The sequence below is a fragment of the Branchiostoma floridae genome, chromosome 7 (assembly GCF_000003815.2).
Source record: "Branchiostoma floridae strain S238N-H82 chromosome 7, Bfl_VNyyK, whole genome shotgun sequence".
Classification (NCBI taxonomy): domain Eukaryota; kingdom Metazoa; phylum Chordata; class Leptocardii; order Amphioxiformes; family Branchiostomatidae; genus Branchiostoma; species Branchiostoma floridae.
Genome location: NC_049985.1, coordinates 18,530,421 through 18,549,348, shown reverse-complemented (window position 1 = coordinate 18,549,348; position 18,928 = coordinate 18,530,421). Strand labels below are relative to the sequence as shown.

The window sequence follows — 18,928 nt, the reverse complement described above, 5'->3', positions numbered from 1 at the left end:
GCTCTCTTCAGAAGTAAGTGGTAAATTTAAATACACAGAAAAAAAAATTAATAGTATAATATTTTAGCTTTCTTTTGACAGTTAAATCGTGACTGTATGTACTTTTTGTCTCACATGAGGAAGGCTGTACCTAGAACAATAAAGCTGATGTGTTTACGGCAATGGGCTGAATGCACTGATTGTGAATGCCCGACTAAAAATAAAAAACATTACGAAAAAACCACACCGCCAACATCAACAAAACTCTGTCTGATTATATGAAAATATCATCTACATCTCTCTATCAAGTCTTATTTTCATAAACAGCACGAATCATTTGTTACAGTCAAATAAATCTTTGGAGCGTTCTCTAGTCTGCCACCTTCACGGCCACACTCCCTTGGGAGTACAATGGTGGCAATGTCGCTTCCTTTTGCTTGCTTTTCTACTCAACAAACATTTGAAGACCCATATTCATAGTGTTTTATGGAGCTTTATTTATGTGTATCATGGCAGTTGTGTGACTGCTTGAAACAGTTCGTATAGTAAGCGAAACGAGCCGCCAATACGCAGAGGCCGGTGACCGCAGTGATTCAGCACTGTCAACATTACTGTTAGAATTCTGTTTTTTTTTTAAAACATGAAGTAAATTTGTTAAAGTATACTTTGAATGCAAATTGAAGCTGTGTGCATGGAGTTGGTTTATTTACCTTTGTAATCAACATAGTCAGTGGTAACAAACACGGTGTACTTATGGATAATAAGATCAGCAAAAAATCCGTGCCGTCTTAGGACGGGAACCGTCTTAGGGCAGCCCCCGTTAAACCAGTCATAAATTCAGTATATATTACTGCCGAATGAATTGCTGACATATTGCTTAATGAGTTACTGTATGAATGGCTGCATAAATTGCTTAATCAATTGCTGAATGTCATTGTGTAAACGATGGTTGCAGACGAAGCTGGCCACCGGTTGTCGTGCACCGAAGGAAGGCAAATGGCAAGGAAATGTCCAACTCAAAGTCTTTATTCCATTCCTGTAAGGTCTCACAAATGGTTCCAGGTAGCGGCAGCACTACTCTCAAACTATAGCAAAGTGTCCGGTCTAAAGTCTCTGCTACTGCTCACTTCTGCTCGGCTGTTTGAGAGTGGTCCCGGAGTCAGGCTTCCCGCCTTCCTGACTGAAGAAATTTCCTAAGTTTCAGCTTTTATTTCCTTAACTTTTAGGATCCTCCCCCTGGCCGAATCTGAATAACAAATGTGAATTCCCCGATTTTGGTTGGTTAGAAATATGCAGAGCAGAAGTGACAGTTCATCAGAAACGGATCTTTTCCAGTTACAACTTGACTGACATTTTGCTGCGAAATAGTGTCAAAACCCCCATTTTCCCATTTATGTTCATTAAAATGCTGATACCGTAAGGTCAGAGGTCTGGTTCACGAACTCACTGACCAGGTCACTACACACTCTGTTACCCCCTGCAATACTGTAATCGTGAAACCCGGATCAATTTCTAACACTCAACAGTCATGTCATACATCGATCACCTAGGACCCGTCCATACGAAAATAGGGAGGGTTTACAAAAGGTAGCTAATGGTTGCTGCCATACCTGGTAGGAATACAAGACTTTTCACTCAGTAAAATTAGTCATACAAGAAAAGAATAAGTACATAAAATAATTGTCTCGCACATGTCAGTCTTTCACATCGTTCCGATCTAACACTGGGTTGTGTACTGATGTTTCAAAGTCTATTTTGCTAGATCCTGGCTTCTGAGTAGACTATGGTGACGTCGGGCGTCTCAAGTATCTATCTCTTAATTGGATGTGACCCCTGCTTTGGTTGAGGTCACTGTTGCCCAGGACTAGGTTTGTCCAGCTTTCCCTGTCAATCACTGGAGACCACCGGAGGAAGTCTTCTAGGTTACAACTGGTATTCTTACTTGTCAAAAGATAACATTCGGTAGGAAAGTATAGCACACATTCAGTGATTACTGTACTTATAACACAAGATATTACATTTCTCTCTAGATTTCATCAACAACTTTAAGAATGGGCGACTTTTAACATATGTCTGTCCTAAGTCTTAGGCGATCTTAGGAACCTGTGCTGTATGCCCCCATTCTGTCTTCGATTGAGATATCTCCTTACCACGCTCGGGTTTGTGCAGTCAACGACCTGATAACGTACCATAACTAATTATTATTTCTAGAACTACCAAGCATCAGACTAGAGCCACAGCCTGGGAATGGTGGCAGTGAAGAAGTTCAAATGAACTGGCTTTCCTTCCGCGGGTGCTCAAACCCAGCAGAGTCCTTATCTGTCAAAGGATCGTTTTAGAAGACGTACGTCGGCCCGGCTCTTGTCATCTGCGTGTTGGCTTATAAGATCAGCAAAAAATCCGTGCCGTCTTAGGACGGGAACCGTCTTAGGGCAGCCCCCGTTAAACCAGTCATAAATTCAGTATATTACTGCCGAATGAATTGCTGACATATTGCTTAATGAGTTACTGTATGAATGGCTGCATAAATTGCTTAATCAATTGCTGAATGTCATTGTATTGCTGGATGGATTGTGGAATTGCTTAATGAATGAAATGAAGTGCTATTGCTAAATGTACTGGTTAATGAATGGCTGAATGTATTACAAAATTGCTGAATAAATTTCTAAATGAATTGCTGAATAATTTTTGCTGAGTTACTGAATGAACTGATGTATAATGCTGAAATGCTAAATGGATTGCAGAATGAATTCCAAAATTACTAAATGATTTGGTGGATAAATAGCTGAAAGAGATTCTGCAAGAATTATTGAATGATTTTCTGAATAAATTGCTGAAGTGTTGAATGACTTGCTTGATTATGCAATACAGTGTTGAATGGGTGGTTAAATGAATTGGTGAATGAATTCCAAAATTGCTGAATGAATTTCTGGAATTTCAGTAATGAGTAGTTCCAAGATTGTCCCAGTACATTTCAAAGTTTTCATGTTCATATCCAGGTGCAAGCTTGAAATGTAAGGGTTTACCCCAAAAGAACTCGCCTCCACCAGGCCTTCCTACAGGGGTACAGGAATCGTAGAGTTCGGAGAAAAATATGGAAATTGGCCAGGGGAGTCATGATCAGTCCAGCGTACCGGTACAAAACCGGTTTTTCTTATTGGACCAGTCCAGAAAAACCGGACCTGAAAAAATTAGGTGGACCGGATGTCGGACCTATTAGAAAATTAACAGATTATTTGATCAGGTATTCACACGTTTTGGTGCTTGCAGGAAGAAAATTACAAGAAGAGAAGATTTTATAGCCATTTCTACCAAGTTTTACAGTCAATCGTGCAGGTGCACTTAGCGTTGTTGAATTTTAAAACACCAGTTTGAGTCTCCAATGCCACCCTGCGTAGCATCACCAACCAGCCACCACTTTCCCAAAAGATCCGCTCTGCCCGTCTTCGCCTCTTTGGCCACCTTGCTCGGGCAGAACCTGCTCCCGAACCTGTCGTCCTGCTGAGAGAACCAAACCCCAGTACCTGGTCCCGCCCCAGAGGACGACCCAGGCGTACTTGGCTCGATCAACTGGCCAACGACCTGCAGCAGTCTGCCGGCCTCACCATCGCCGCAGCCTGGAAGGCCACCAGCGACAGAACCACCTGGAGATCTGTGTGCCGAGGCGCTACGCTCCATCCTGGAGCAAGCGGAGTTGAGTGAGTGAGTTTGAGTCGAATACTCCACCAAACAGATTTCTTTGCTGTGAAATGGACCATTCGCATGAGTCATACTGAATCCGGTCCAGGTTCAGGTCCGAACCTGGACCTGATCCTCTGGACCTGAACCGGACCTGGACCTGAATTTTCTGTACCGGTACGCACCCTTAGTCCACACTAAGATTCTGGTCTGCGGTAGCCATATTGATGATTGTCACAGACAATGCAATCTTCGGTGACAAGGTATTGGACTGGCGAGGGATTTCCACAGGTGCAAAATTGCAACAACAATTTACTGGTTTTCGCTGATTGGTCAATTGAAGTTAATCCTGACTTGTCATTGGTCGGAAAATGCACCTTTGACGATTGGTTGTCTCTGCTGATTGTATAAACAGTACTCGTCTTTGATTGGTCCTTTTTGGTCCCAGAAAGTTGTTGATGATAATGATCTTCCCGAAAGAATCAAGTGCCATGATTATCCCCATAAGACCACAGCAAGTAAATTTTACGGATAACATCCTCTGTAGACTGAAAATTTTTGGGGAAAAAGACAAGATGGCTAAAAAAAACAAGATGGCTAAATGTTCCAAATAGACCTACCAACATTGTAGGATGTATTGAAAAAAAATGGTATCAAAGCCAACAAGGCATTCATTCCTGTATTCAAGAAGTGAACTAGTGTAGTAAAAGTTACACTAATGTGGTAAACACTTACTAGTTACCAACATGGCAACTACAGTCATGGCTTCCATAATAATGCCACTTTTACAACTATCAAACTACTTTCACTTCAATAACTATAGACATGGCTACCTCGCTAGTATCACTTCTACAAGTACAATCTTTAGGCAACAATACAACGTATTTGCCCATTTTGGTACTTTCTCGTCCTGTTGACCATTTCTGAAGAAGAAGAAAAAATCTTTTTGCATTTTGCGACTTGCAGTCGCAAAATGCCTTCTGGCCAGAGTAGTCGCTGTTGTGATGTTGAGATGTTGAGATGAACGGACCTGTTCAATCCATGCCAAACATTTGTATATCTGTTAAAACGAGCGTTTCTTCAACATGTTCGCACTAGCTCAGTGGTAAAGTTTACGCATTGTAAACCAATGCACCGGGTTCGATTCCGGGGAGGTAGATTTTTTTTTCAACTTTTTTTTTTCTTTTTTTACATCCATTAAAATACTAATTTTTACATCCATTAAAATACTAATGAACAATACTTTTGTACAGAACATTAAAACTCACCTTTGCACCTGTTCTACTGTATTTTTCCGCAGTTGGGATGTTTGAATGAACGAACCGTGAGACGTGCGATACTCTGCGTATATGTTTCTTTCTAACTTTCCATAAAATGCCCATACAACATCTATATCACAGAATTACACCACCCTCACACTCAGGGTTGACATCGCGGCAAAGCCTAACGATATCACCCCTGACAAATCAGCCAGGGTATTTGGGTATTTGGCTTCTTGTTGTCGGAAGCTCGGAAAGGCGCCATATAAGGCGACTCATTAATATTCAAGAGCAAGATAACAGTACCGGCGTAACGTTCTTTCAGCGTCCAGACGTCTTTATCAGGTACCAAATTTAACATTTGTCGGTTCTGTGGGTATAGGGTAACCACGGCATCACCGTATATATGTACCGACCTAGCATACGATAAAAAAAAACATTACCATCACGCAAAGAAATACAGATCTTTGTACACGCCGCGCCGTACGCTGTTTGTTCGAAACTTGCAATCCGGTCGCTGATTGGCCCGCGACAAATCAGGCAAGCTCATTAATATTCATAAGCAGGGCGCCCCAAATACCCAAATACCCTGGCTGATTTGTCAGGGGTGATATCGTTAGGCTTTGCCGCGATGTCAACCCTGAGTGTGAGGATGAATTACACAAGAACAAACTGATTTTCTCGAAAATAACTGCATACTGGATAACAAAAAGTTTCACGAAACATATTCATTTTCATATTCCAGGACATAACTCATTTGCATATTTGTAAATCTCTCCGTGCGCCCATATCAGGTTTTTTATTCTGTTCTATTTATATGACATTCTAATAACTAGAAAAAAACGTTCACACACGCAAACCTTGGCAAAATGCCAGCTTTTTAAAAAGCACTTGTTTTCCTGAAATCAGACGAAAATTAATGAGCGTGCGGATGTCATCAACAAAATTTACTTGCTGTGGCATTATGTAGCGGTATGATGTAATTAACCCATACTGATATCTGCTCGCTAGCAACAGCATTCTGTTTTACTTGTTAGGTTGTGAATTTTGTATAATTGTAATTTTTGCGCAGTTCATGTCCCATTGTCTGTTTTGACTGACTGAAAATAGGTTGGGTATTGGATAGGTATAAAAAGTCATGAACGCTACATCTATAAGAAGTTCGTCAATCTTCAATTGACCTTTGAAATGAATAGCACTTGGGAAAAGGACTCCTTGTATTCATCAGTAAATATTTATTGTTTAAAAAGAGACAAAACTATGTACATTTTGTATGGCAATACCGGTATAAACTGGTTTTAATTTCATAAAGTTTATGCCCCCCCTTCCAACGAAAACTGCGGGACTTGCTGTGTTCAAGAGTATCTGACACACATGCGGCCTTTTCCAACTTCTATCTTCCAATACAGATTTGATATCTAGACAGAATGTAAACAATTCCCATGGCTAATCTTAGTTGAAATAATCGTCTGAAATGAGAAATCTACTGAATAAGATGGTTACACTAACATTTGTAAACTAGTTCTTATGTTAATTAACTAGTACTAGTACAGTAATTATAAGAAGAAGAATGGTTTATTCAAAAATGTTACTTAGCTAATTATGTTAGTTAGCTTTTGTACTCGTTTACTCTGCCTACATTACAATATTGTATGTGGTGGAATAACATACGATAATATATGACACTAAGATGCAAACATACATTGGGGTGCCAAAATATTGGTGAAATGTCCTTGTCACATCAAATCTGCTTTACAACAGTTTTCGATCATAACTTGGGCCATTCAGAACATTGCGTTTGTGAGATTGCAGAAAATACCTTAACAACTTACAAAGCTAAAATCATAAAGACTAGGAAACTTTGTATATAATTGAATCTGATGTTGCTGCAAACCGAAAAAAGTATTAATCCTCTTAATCAACCTTGAAATATATATTTTGTTTTCAAAGTTGTTCACAGATATCTTAGTACAGAAAGAAATAGAGGAACATTGAAGTCTGCCATCAAACCACAACATCAATGTATAAGCAGCTCTACCCCTCACAGGATGGTGAACAACACACATGGAGTGAGTGAGTGAGAGTGTGAGTGAGTGAGTGAGTGAGAGAGTGGGTGAGTGAGAGTGAGTGAGTGAGTGAGAGTGTGAGAGTGAGCGAGTGTGAGAGTGAGTGAGTGAGTGAGAGAGTGAGTGAGAGAGAGTGAGAGTGGGTGAGAGTGTGAGTGAGTGAGTGAGTGAGTGAGTGAGAGAGGGTGAGTGAGTGAGAGAGTGGGTGAGTGAGTGAGTGAGAGAGAGAGTGGGTGAGTGAGAGTGCAAGTGAGTGAGAGTGTGAGTGAGTGAGAGTGGGTGAGTGAGAGAGTGAGTGAGAGTGGGTGAGAGAGAGAGTGTGGGAGAGTGGGTGAGTGAGAGTGGGTGGGTGAGAGTGAGTGAGTGAGTGGGAGCGGTTTCTCTATTCTGTACTTCCTACTTCATTTCATTTCATGATGATGATGATACTTCAGTGATGTGTTTTTGAGACTCCCCAAGATATGGTAAGTGTATACGTGCCACCGGACACGGGCAGCTGTTTGCTATTCTCTTATGAGGCAGGGTGGCCTCCAAGTCTCTCCAGGCATCAGCAGACCTGTCGTACACATATACCAGGTATTCTCCTGATGACCATCCATGCCGTTTATAGGCCTCAAACAAAATGTGCAGTTGGTTCTCCAGTACGAAAAGCCTGGGAATACAAAATCTACGAACATCACGGTTTCCTGGGTCTGGCCAGCCCTGCAGTTCCTGCCAGCTGTCTGACACTGTGTTGTACACCATGGTCTGGGTGAAATCAAGATCTGTGCAGAAAATCTCGGTTCCCATGGCTGCAGTTGAACAGATTTCAGGAATGAGTTTTGGTGGGGACCGCTCACTCCAACGGTCCTGGCTTGGGTCATAGCAATGCACTTCCGTGTTTGAGAGGAAATACAGGTGGGGACCGCAGGGCTGAAGTGTGCGTTGTGAGGTGTTTAGGTGTAGCCGCGAACACTCCTGCCACTGGTTCCTGTGCCAATCATACTTTCTCATCTCAACCACCGGGCTCTCTCCTATCATTGCAACCACAAGGTAGAACTTCCATCAATTTCCAAAATGAGCTCATCACACTGGGACCAACCACCTACTGGCCTTACCAAGCCAGATTCTGCAGACATATCAGCAGGTTCCCACCCATTTTCTGCATGGTTTACTTGAACATGAGACCGATCAATGCCCACGTCTCCCTCTCTACTCAGTAGGTAAATGTCATTATCACTGGTGACTGTCATGACCCTGCCATAGTGAAGGTCTCCGGGAACGTAGTTGCAGCTGATGTACTTCCCTTCCCGTGGGTTCATGAAGACAAGCTCGTCTCTCCTGGATAAAATACATTACAAACTGTCAAAAACACTGGAGTGAAAAATGGTTTCTCTAGACTTAGAGGTGTATGGCCACAAGCTCTCAGGAAGGAGGCCCAATCAGGCCCCAAAAGCAGGAGAGTGTGTAACACAGGCCATAGCACTGATGCCATCTATCTACTAGTAATCTAATCTAATATGATATATCCTCAAGGAAATGTGCTTCATTAAAGCGAAACTCTGCAAATAAGGTGCATACGAGTTAGGTGTACCTGTATATAGGGGTCACCTGGCCATTGCGGTCACTTTTTGTCGGTCCCTTGGATTTGTATGTTTACAGGACTAACACTGAAATGTGCATTGCGGGACACAAAATGTGAAAGGACATTGTGCCAGGATTGTTTCTGACCTAGACCTGCCAATTGAAGATACTACAACATACTCTTCAGTGGACAGCAGAACCATTTCCATGGTCTCCATTCCCTGCCGGAGGTTCACGCTGGAGTTTCCTTTCTGTGCCACATTCCTAACAACTCCAGAACTACTCCCAGGATTCTCCCTGACCAGGGGGTGTTTCAAGATGGCTGCCGTGTCGTCTGAGGTCAGCAGGTTGAAGCGGATGTGAGGGAGGATGCTGGGTAGGTGGTGCAGTCTGTTGGGTACAGGGTAGGGGTGGGTTCAGATGATTTCTTGTATCACAGCACTTCATGAATTACCAACCACAATATGACAACTACAGACCACACTAAGCCTTGGTTATGTCAGCTGGACCCACAGAATGCAGACACCCACCTGTCCTCCCTGCTGTGCTGCACCCATCTCACCACAGCCTCCCACACTGTTGTCTCCTCTTTAACATCCAGCTCATCATGGCTGATGATCTCAGTCAGCTGATTTACACTCACGCTGCAGAACTCCTCACTGGAGGCAACCTGTGAAGGTACAAAGTACAGCTACATGTTTGTCACTGGAAATGTGTGTCAAAGCTAATTGTTATAACAATGTGGGCCATACAAATATACACTTGTACTAGCTTCTGTGTACACTTTCTGGTGCTAAAAAAGAAAACTAGAAAGGTATGATGTGTCCCTCCCAGTCATACAGTGGGGTCGTGTGGCGCCACCGATCTTGTGCCCTTAGGAAAGGTACTTTACACGACTTTCCTCACTTAACTCAGGTGAAAAATGAGTACCTAGCTATGGCTAGGGCCTTCCCTCGGATGGAGGCCCCTTGTTTGGGGATAGCCAAACCCCATGCATGTTAAAAAACCCACCACATTTATAATAGCAGGGGTCCTTCACAGTGTGAGTGGATCAAACGTACAGACTGATCTCTGGCCTGGGTTGACATCTTGAAGGTTAAAACATGACAGAAGAAGAAAGAAAAGAACACACCAGGAAAAACAATATGTTTCCCCTATGCTCTGTAAAGAGGGAAACATGAACAATATTGTTAAACATTTGTAGCAAACACAAAAGTTATATTTTTACCCCCTTGCATCGGTTTTGTCATCTGCAGGGGATATTTTTGACAACATAGATTGTAGCTTCATAAATAATTCCAGTTTACAAACCTTGGCAAAATGACGTTGGATAGACCGCATGCAACGTTTCCGGACAATGTCCAGAGAGAAGACATCAGCAAATTTGTACAGGACCACACAGGTGGAGCGCTCCACGTTCATGGCCATGTAGCTGCTGCAGGTGTCTCTCACATAGTCCAGTTGGAGGAGGTCGGCTGCCTGGTACAGGGGCTGCACTTTGTCCAGGGACACATGGAGGGTTCCCGAGTAGATGTAACTCAGGATCTCCTCAAACATGCCTGCATCCAAACCCTGTAGAACAACACAATAGCTAGCATGAAAACATAAAAAGAAGGAATGACATTTTTTAAGCAATTCTGTCTTATGTAATCTACAATTTACATGCATACAGATTGACTATATTATATATACCTGCAATCTGAATATACAATGAAGTTTTTAGAATGCTCAATGATGATACTGCAAACTTTATTATACTGTATCATTTGATATAACTGATGAAAGAATCCTTTTGATACCAGGTGGGGTTGATAAAAGGGAATTTATGATCTACTAGTACATAAACACACCCTTTTGGGGCCCAATTACATTTGGAAGGGACTCTTTGAGAGTGCTTAGTCAGACTCAGAGGAATAAATTTACACTTTATACAGGCATGAAATCATAAGCACATTGACGGTTTGGTGTACACATGTGCATCGACAGGAACTTTGCGTAATATGTCAAAGGTTGGCTTGTACAGTTCTCCTCTCGATCAATGTCTTGAGTTGCATGTCAATGTCCAGACGTGATTTGTGTATGTCCCAGCTGGGGCCTCACCTCTGACGTATTACCCACAATGCAAGTCTTGTCGCTGGACATCCATACATTACACGGAATTGTGCTTATACTAGTAGCGAAGTCCACAAATTATTTGATACAAAGTTTTACAGAGTATGCGTGACCAGTCACATCATCATCATCATCATCATTGCGGGCTGCTTGCCTGGACCAAGTCCACCCTCTCCTTCCAGGTTACTGGAAGAACTAAAAAAAACTTTTCCCCTCTTGAATTTTGGACAAATTTAGGGAAAACATCATCAGTTCTTCATTTAGCTCATTTTGAAAAAAAGATTTTTTGTTTCCACGTTTTCAAAATGTTACTTGGCCACACAAGAGTGAGTTTAGAACAGCAGATTCCATACGTGCTGAAAAGAGATTGAACATGCCTATCATATATCAAACTTGCCTGGACCCTCCTGTCATCTTCAACAACAGGGAACAGGGGCGCTTCTTTATCCTGCAAATATGCAGTAGGTCTAGTTCTGATCAAGGAATTTCACGCCTTCTTTCCTAAAAGGCATTAGAAGGGAAGCAGGATCGAAAACCAGCGGTGACAACTTTCCTGAAGTATCAGTTCAAGCTCCCGATGTCAAGACCTGAAGAACTTCAGAAAAAAGATGTGCACAAGCTGAGCATGAAAACGAGGGGTTGGAAGAGCGATGCGAGTGGCTAACTCAGAGTACTACGCAACTATAAACTCAATAAATTCAACTCAGTGTCAGAGCTTCAAACAAAATGGGGAGAGGACAAGGCGACTCCTCTTGGGATGGGGTTTTGTGCGCGTGAAAAAGTTGCGCGTGAAAAGTTGCGCGTGAAAAATCTGCGCGTGACAATATGCAAATTAGCTGATTCCCAAGGGATTCAAAATTTTTTTGCAGTTTTATACTTAAAAGCTCCGACAAGATGGCACAAAATTGAATTAATTATCATATTGTTACATCAAAGAGTGCAAAATCTCGATCTGAGTGATTTTCAAGTGACTTTTTAATGTTAAGTTTTCACGCGCAAAAAAGTTTGAAATTTGCGCGTGAAACAATCTTCTTCAAAAAAGATGAAATGAAGCTTCTAGAATGGAGAAAAGCCTCAAATTGTTACATTCTACAATATATAACCTCATATGAGTAATTTTTCCATGTATTTCTGTCAGATTTATGTGATTTTGAAATATTCAAAATATGCAAATTAACCTATTCCCAAGGGATCTAAAAATCAGGGTTTTTTTCAAACCCAAAATTCAGGTAACAGATGAGAAATTATATCATAGGTTCAAATTTTTCTGCCTTAGAATTCCTTGCTGCACATTTTCTGACATATTTCAGGAACTTTATTTTTTCACGCGCAAATTTTTCACGCGCACGCGCAAATTCTCCACGCGCAGAAAACCCGTTCCCCTCCTCTTGAGAAAGTACAGAGAAGGGCGGCTTGAGAAAGTACAGAGAAGGGCGGCTCGATGGACATCGCATCAGTACAGACAAACCTCTAGTGTCAGTGACATGTTAGAGGAGCTCCAGTGGCCCACTCTCCAGGAGAGACGAAGGAGAGCGCGCTTGATTACCTTCTACAAACACCACAATGGCTTACTCGTCATTAATTCAAGGAGCAAGCCCACTCCTAGTGAGCCGCCCAGGAGTACTCGGAGCACTCACTCAGCCTACAATCAGATGCCCCCATGCCGAACCAACTACAGACAGTATGCCTTTTTCCCCAGAACTGTGAAGGACTGGAATGGACTCCCAGCACAGGTAGCCATCAGTGCCACTCTGGCCAATTTCAAATTACATATATAGCTCCCTCCCCACCCGTTCCTCCCTACACATTACAATACCCCATTACCTCCACGCTTCGCAGTAGACTTCAATATATAGGCAGCATAATCTTCAATTAGTTGAAGGCGGCTGCCTTAACCGAAAGAAGAAGAAAAAGAAGAAGACTCCAGGAGTCAATAATCGCAACTAAGTTTGAATAACAATATTCGTTAATTTGCGCTTCCCAAAATGGTTTTGTAGTATTGCATCAAAATTTAACTTCTAGCCTCTAATCATTCCGCAACTCTTACCAGTAAAACAACCGTCATCTGCCGACTTTCCGCCATGTCACTTGTAAACATGGCCCTGAAGTAGGGGCTGGCCGCGGACAGAACAAGCCGATGGCAGGGAAACCGCCGGCCCTCGACTTCAAGGACGACATCCTGCAGTACTCCAGCCTTCTGTAAATCGCCCACAGTTCCAAGAAACCCGTGCAGATAGCTCTCGTCTTGGTAGGAACGAGGACGAATTGCGCTGACGTGGAGTTCTTGGTCTGCGGAAGCCATGTTGATGATGATTACGGTGCTGTACCTCCCAGGGGAGGTTCACATGACAAGCAGTAAGAAAGCGCCCTCTGGCGATTAGGAGGGTGTTATGTAGCTGAACTTACAGGTCACTTTAAGATCGACGTTCCTTAATTTGTAGTACAAAGAAGTTTAAAAATTCCTTGGCAGTACTCATTTCGCTAGTCTTATGTTGGCGCTTAGATTATAATCTAAGATTATAAGCAACAAGCAAAGCTATGAAATTGGTCAGTCAACTATCACATATATGAAGCTGCTACAGGTATGCTTGGAATTTGTGTATCTATTTTGCATACACCTAGTCTTGGCTTTTAAACTGAAAGTCTATCAATAATTGTGATTGCAGAACCAAGAGATATTTCTATATGACAAGACCAGTGATTCTACAGAACTGTAATGATGGTAGTCATGGTTACACATGTTCCTTGAGAACAACATTTACTGACCTGTGTTCGATTTTTTTCTAAACCACTTTGGTTAGAATTACATTGTATAAAAAGAAGTCTGCTTGTTCAAAACTATGTGACATACTTTTGATTGTGAGACAGCAGTTAAACACATCAGCAATACTTTTAAACATCACTGGAAAAATAATCTTTATTCAAATCATGACAACGTCTGAACTATAGTCTGTATAACAGATCTGTGCACTGAGAAATCTACTGAACCTTCTGGTTACACTAACTAGCACTAACGTTAGTCAACTACCACTTAATTCAGTCAACTAGAAGCACTAAATCCATGGTAGTTAACTAGAACTAATATTAGTTAACGAGAACTAAATTAATTTCAGTAATCTTGAACTTACTCTGGTTAACTAGTACTAACATTAGTTTACTAGCATTATGGTTGGTTATCTGGCACCAATTCTTGTTAACTAGCACTACAGTAATCCTACTAGCACTAAGGCTAGTTAACTAGTACTGATATTGTTTGACTAGCATTTAGGTAACAAAGCACTTATTTTGGCTAACTAGCACTTATCTTGTGCTAATGTTAAGTCCAATATTACTTACATTAGTTGACATTGACAAGCACTAATGAACTCTATCTACAATGTCACATTTGATGGGCTAACATACATGTAGATGAAACTGGAACAGAAACCTACTTTTAAGCCACGAGATGTGTGTGCAAGCACATCTAACCCTCGCAACATGGGTACAACAGACATCGTTAGACAATAAACCTGACAGTGACTGAGTGTGTGAATGAGTGAGCGGGTGAGCGAATGTGAGCTCCATACTCCATTACCTATCATATTTCATGATGATGAGATTTCAGTAGTATATTTCTATGACCCCTGCAGATATGGTAGGTACATACGTGCCACAGGGCACAGTGGACCACGTCCTATATAACGTTCATCCGGCAGGGCAGCCTCCAAGTCTCTCCAGGCATCAGCAGACCTGTCGTACACATACACCAGATTTTCTGAAGGTGCGTCGTCCAGGTCAGGGTCGTGAGCTTCGAACAGTATGTGCAGCTGGTTCTCCAGTACAAAAAGCTGGGGAGTGGTCAATGTCCGAACATCCCGGTATCCCGGGTCAGGCCAGCCTGCCAGCTCCTGCCAGCTGTCCGACTCTGTGTCGTACACCAGCGTGTGACTGAAGTAACGATCGGTGCAGAAAATCTCTGTTCCCATGGCAACGGCAGAGCAGAGGTCGGTCCGGACCATCGGCGGGGTGCGACGGATCCAACGATCCTGACTCGGGTCGTAGCGATGCACTTCAGTCCCCGAGAGGAAATAGAGGTATGGACCGCATTGCGGTGTCAGGATGTCGTAGAGAGTTTTGCCGAGGAGCAGCCGTGAGCACTCCTGCCATTGGTCTGTCTCCCGTATATACTTTGTCATCCGCAACAAGGAACTGTTGTCTTTCCTCCTTTCCAGGGCAAGGTAGTACAAAATCTGTTCAACTTCAACAAGGTGTTGATCGACACTAACCCCATCTCTTCTAAGTTCCTCTAACCTGGATACTGAAGACATATTAGCACATTCCCACACATTTTCTGCGTGGTTGTACCGAGTAAGGTGCAACCGGCCTTCACCCCCAGGCACACAAGAGAGGATGTAGATGTTGTTATCACTGGTGACGGTGGTGGCAACTGGATTGGGAAGCGTCCCAGGCTCATAACTACAGCTGATGTACTTCCCTTGCTGAGGGTTCATGAACAGGAGCCGATTTCTACTGCAGAAGATAAAACACATCACAAACTGTGAAAAACTTCTACAGAAATTCAGACCTTTTCTTTCTTCACACCATGCACTGATGTCAATGTCATCTATTAAATATGATATTGTAGCTGTCAGTATAAGTTAGGAATTAGGTGCAGAGTACTACATGATTGTGACAGTAGAAATGTGTCTTGCAAGATCGGAAAATGGCATTGAGCAAGGATTGTTCTCGACAAAGAAAGCCAAGTGACAAAGCACATACATACTCTATATTGTACACCAGAGCCATCTCTGTGGTCGCCATGCCAAGCCTTGGCTTCAGGTCGGGGTTGTCTTTCTGTACCACATTCCTGATGACCTCAGAACTCCCAGGATCCTCCCTGACCAGGGGGTGTTCCAAGATGGCTGCCGTGTCGTCTGAGGTCAGCAGGTTGAAGCGGATGTGAGGGAGAATGCTGGGTAGGTGGTGCAGTCTGTAGGGTACAGGGTAGGGGCGTGTTCAGATGATTTCCTGTATCACAGCAGCTTCTTCATGAATTATTAACCACAATCTGATAAAACAGACCACACTAAACCTTGGTTATGTCAGCTGGACCCACAGAACACTGACACCCACCTGTCCTCCCTGCTGTGCTGCACCCATCTCACCACAGCCTCCCACACTGTTGTCTCCTCTTTAACATCCAGCTCATCGTGGCTGATGATCTCAGTCAGCTGATTCACACTCAGGGTGAAGAACTCCTCACTGAGGGCAACCTGTGAAGGTACAGAGCACATGTACATGTTTGGTGCTGTGGAAATATTCATCACAGGCCAAGTTTTAGTTTCATTATCATGGTTAGAACAAAGTTTGACATACACTTGTACTTAATTATCTTGTGTATGCACTAGAATTAGAACAAGGGAAACATCTACAGGAAATAAGATAGACATGATTTTCTTTTTTATCAATGCTATTCAGCACATCATTCTGGCTTTACTAATAATCCCAATACAAACCTTTGCAAAATGAATGTGGATAGTCTGCAGACTTCGCCTCTGGACCATGTCCACAGAGAAGGCATCAGCAAACTTGTACAGGTCCACACAGGTGGAGCGCTGAACATTCATGACCATGTAGTCAATGCAGGCTTTTCTCACATAGTCCAGTTGGAGAAGGTCGGCTGCCTGGTACAGGGGCTGCACTTTGTCCAGGGACAGTTGGAGGCTTCCTGAGTAGATGTACTCCAAGATTTCCTCAAACATCCCTGCATCCAAACCCTGCAGAACATCACAACATAACAATTCTCAGAGGTCTACCCCGTACAGTAACCTGTTCAATAACTTCTTTGACATTGTATTCTGTATCTGTCAACTATTCATTGAGAATAAACAAATGTTTGATTTAACATTTCTCCATTTAAACCACCTTGAACAATCCATGAGACTTTTTGGACATTTAACTGTACATGAAAATCCCTATTGGCGAACAAGGAGGCGAAAATTTGTGTTCTGCTACCTTAAAATTGAGGCATGTGGAGGGGGGCCGCTTGGAGTCAAGAATCACAGTTTAAAACTTTATAGCATTTGTTGATTTGGGGGAGCAACACAGCTGCTCTGTCGTTTCATGATACCTGGCCTCTTAGTAAGTGTCTGTTTTTGTTCAAACTTAACCTTTAAACATCCGATCCTACCTGTAAAACAACCGTCTTCTGCCGACTCTCCGCCATGCCACTTGTAAACATGGCCTGGAAGTAGGGGCTGGCCGCGGACAGAACAAGCCGATGGCAGGGAAACTTTCTGTCCTCGACTTCAAGGACGACATCCTGCAGTATCCCAGCCATTTGGAAGCCACCTACAAATTCAAGAAAGCCGAAACAAGAAATCTTTTTAAAAAAGCTGTGCCTTGCCGCGTGGTAGGAATATCGTCAGGAAAAGGTAGGTCGGCACTTCAAGCCCGGCAAGGCAAAATGCTGTGCCTTGGCGTGCAGTAAGGATAATTTGCTTGTCTGCTAAATACGTATTATTAAAATTTTGACACTAGAAACCACGAAAATGAGAAAATCTTACGATTATATTTGAAAGGCAACACTCTGAAAATACAAATGGCATTCTGTGCCCATCATCAACCCAAAATACGATCTTTTTCACGTGCACGTGTTTACGGTATAGGCCGCATGTAGCCAGTCACAAGTATGCAAATGAGCTAACTATATTTAGTACCATGCAAACACCGCATGTGACCATGTTGGAACACGTTTTCAGCTGTGTTTGCCGACGAATTCCTGCCGTTAGGGAGAATTTGCGGCCTCAAAACTGATATCACAAGTGAAGCGAAGTTATAGTTGTTGTTTTACTTTCATTATTTTGAAAGAACTTTGTAGCGTCATAGCGAGATCAACCGATATGTTTGGATGACATAGCGGCGCGGAAATATATGCTTCGACGGCGTGAATTTTGAGCAAAAATACCGCAGAATTATGGTTAGAAAACCCAAGGAGCTTTTATCCTTGGAAAACCCCACATTTTATTATTTCAGGGGTCCCTGGTCCAATTTAAAAGAAATAATAAGTGTACCGTCCAAAATAAGAACGTAGCGGGTGGATTCTGCGGCTGAAAAAAATAAACGTAACTGTTACCTAAACATGCACTCTTGAAAATGCAGACCAAAAAGTCCCAAAGGTGGGTTTTCATGGTTCTGGTCGCATGACGAAAATATTCTTATATCAAATGGATGTTATAAAAAGGTAAAAGGACAATTGAAAAAAAAAAAACTTTCACTAGGCGGGTTCGAACCGGGGTCGGCAGTGTGGCGACTATTCACGCTAACCACTACACCTCGTATTAACAGGTATCCAAATCTAAGGCATAACTTGAATACGTCCGTTCATTCCAAGATTCAAAGATTCTAATGTCTAATCCTCCGAAAAATGTCTAAACAACTGTTACTTATGTGAAAAGTTTGTAATGAGACGAGAGCCTGGCAAAATAATGTCGGGAAAGGCATGTTACAAGCTCTGATTGGCTGGCTGGAATCTCGGTGTGTCAATAGCCTGTTTAGGCTATAGGCACACTCAGTGTGTCAATAGCCACAGCGATATAACAAAATGATCCTAAATATTATCTATTGCGACTTCTCGTGTGACGTTTTGAGCTGGCGCTCTCCTAAACTCACGTTAGCGTTTTGCTGCGGTCTCGGAAGGCCTCTCCAACGTTTTGATGACGTCATGGCTACTTATATATTCACATACAATTTATTAGCCTGATTTGGAAATTGTTTCATCTTTATGAATAGCTAATGCAATTCTTGTTGCGAGATAATGCACTTGATTTTATGTCACTCCAAATGAATTTGGAATTTTACCATACAAACGCTTCATTTATTCAATGTAACCAAATATTAAATGCTTTTAGAACCGACCGCAAACAGAAACAAATACGTAAAATGGACGGTTTAAAATTCAACAGGGATGTACCATTGTCTGCCTGAGCCGTCAAACTTGTCCATGAGAAAGGCGATTTGGAAGGGCCTTTGGAAGGGGCTTTGGAAGGGCTGGGTTAAAAGGTCCGTCCATTGATCCATGGAAAAAAGCTGGCGTAAAGCCTTGCCTGGCGGCAAGGCAAAAATAGTTGTCATCTTGGTAGCTGCGAGGAAAAGCCACGGGACGGTCCGCCATGTTTGTTGGACGTGCCCACTGTGTGAGCGGGGTAGGGCAGGATGCCCGGAACAACGTTGGTGCAAAAGCGCCCTCTGGCGAGAAACATTACAAGGTGGTGTGCTGTTGATCTGTGCCAA

At 42.6% G+C, this 18,928-nt stretch overlaps 2 protein-coding genes across 2 annotated transcripts; both read right to left on the bottom strand.

Annotated features, from left to right (window-relative positions):
• Positions 1-3,321: 3,321 nt before the first annotated feature.
• Positions 3,322-10,068, bottom strand: LOC118420129 (kelch repeat and BTB domain-containing protein 8-like). Its single transcript, XM_035826833.1, has 5 exons — positions 9,857-10,068; positions 9,076-9,215; positions 8,726-8,935; positions 8,117-8,302; positions 3,322-3,658 (listed from the first exon to the last, which is right to left on the bottom strand). The coding sequence occupies exons 1-5, from the start codon at positions 9,971-9,973 to the stop codon at positions 3,322-3,324; spliced, it is 990 nt and encodes a 329-aa protein (XP_035682726.1). The 5' UTR covers positions 9,974-10,068.
• A 3,476-nt stretch (positions 10,069-13,544) lies between these two features.
• LOC118419519 (kelch repeat and BTB domain-containing protein 2-like) lies at positions 13,545-18,928 on the bottom strand. Its single transcript, XM_035825936.1, has 6 exons — positions 18,757-18,928; positions 16,827-17,010; positions 16,153-16,413; positions 15,770-15,909; positions 15,420-15,626; positions 13,545-15,166 (listed from the first exon to the last, which is right to left on the bottom strand). Exons 1-6 carry the CDS (start codon positions 18,807-18,809, stop codon positions 14,272-14,274), a joined length of 1,740 nt encoding a protein of 579 aa, XP_035681829.1. The 5' UTR covers positions 18,810-18,928; the 3' UTR covers positions 13,545-14,271.

Excerpts from the sequence above, each read along its gene's own strand:
- LOC118420129 (XM_035826833.1), bottom strand. The coding sequence starts at position 9,973 with ATGGCCATGAACGTGGAGCGCTCCACCTGTGTGGTCCTGTACAAATTT. Across the intron at positions 9,216-9,856 it reads TCCAACGTCATTTTGCCAAG|GTTGCCTCCAGTGAGGAGTT; the intron begins GTTTGTAAACTG and ends GTACCTTCACAG. Across the intron at positions 8,303-8,725 it reads GTTCTGCTGTCCACTGAAGA|GAGAGACGAGCTTGTCTTCA; the intron begins GTATGTTGTAGT and ends TATTTTATCCAG.
- LOC118419519 (XM_035825936.1), bottom strand. The coding sequence starts at position 18,809 with ATGGCGGACCGTCCCGTGGCTTTTCCTCGCAGCTACCAAGATGACAAC. Across the intron at positions 17,011-18,756 it reads TACCAAGATGACAACTATTT|TTTCGGCTTTCTTGAATTTG; the intron begins TTGCCTTGCCGC and ends AAAGATTTCTTG. Across the intron at positions 15,910-16,152 it reads TCCACATTCATTTTGCAAAG|GTTGCCCTCAGTGAGGAGTT; the intron begins GTTTGTATTGGG and ends GTACCTTCACAG.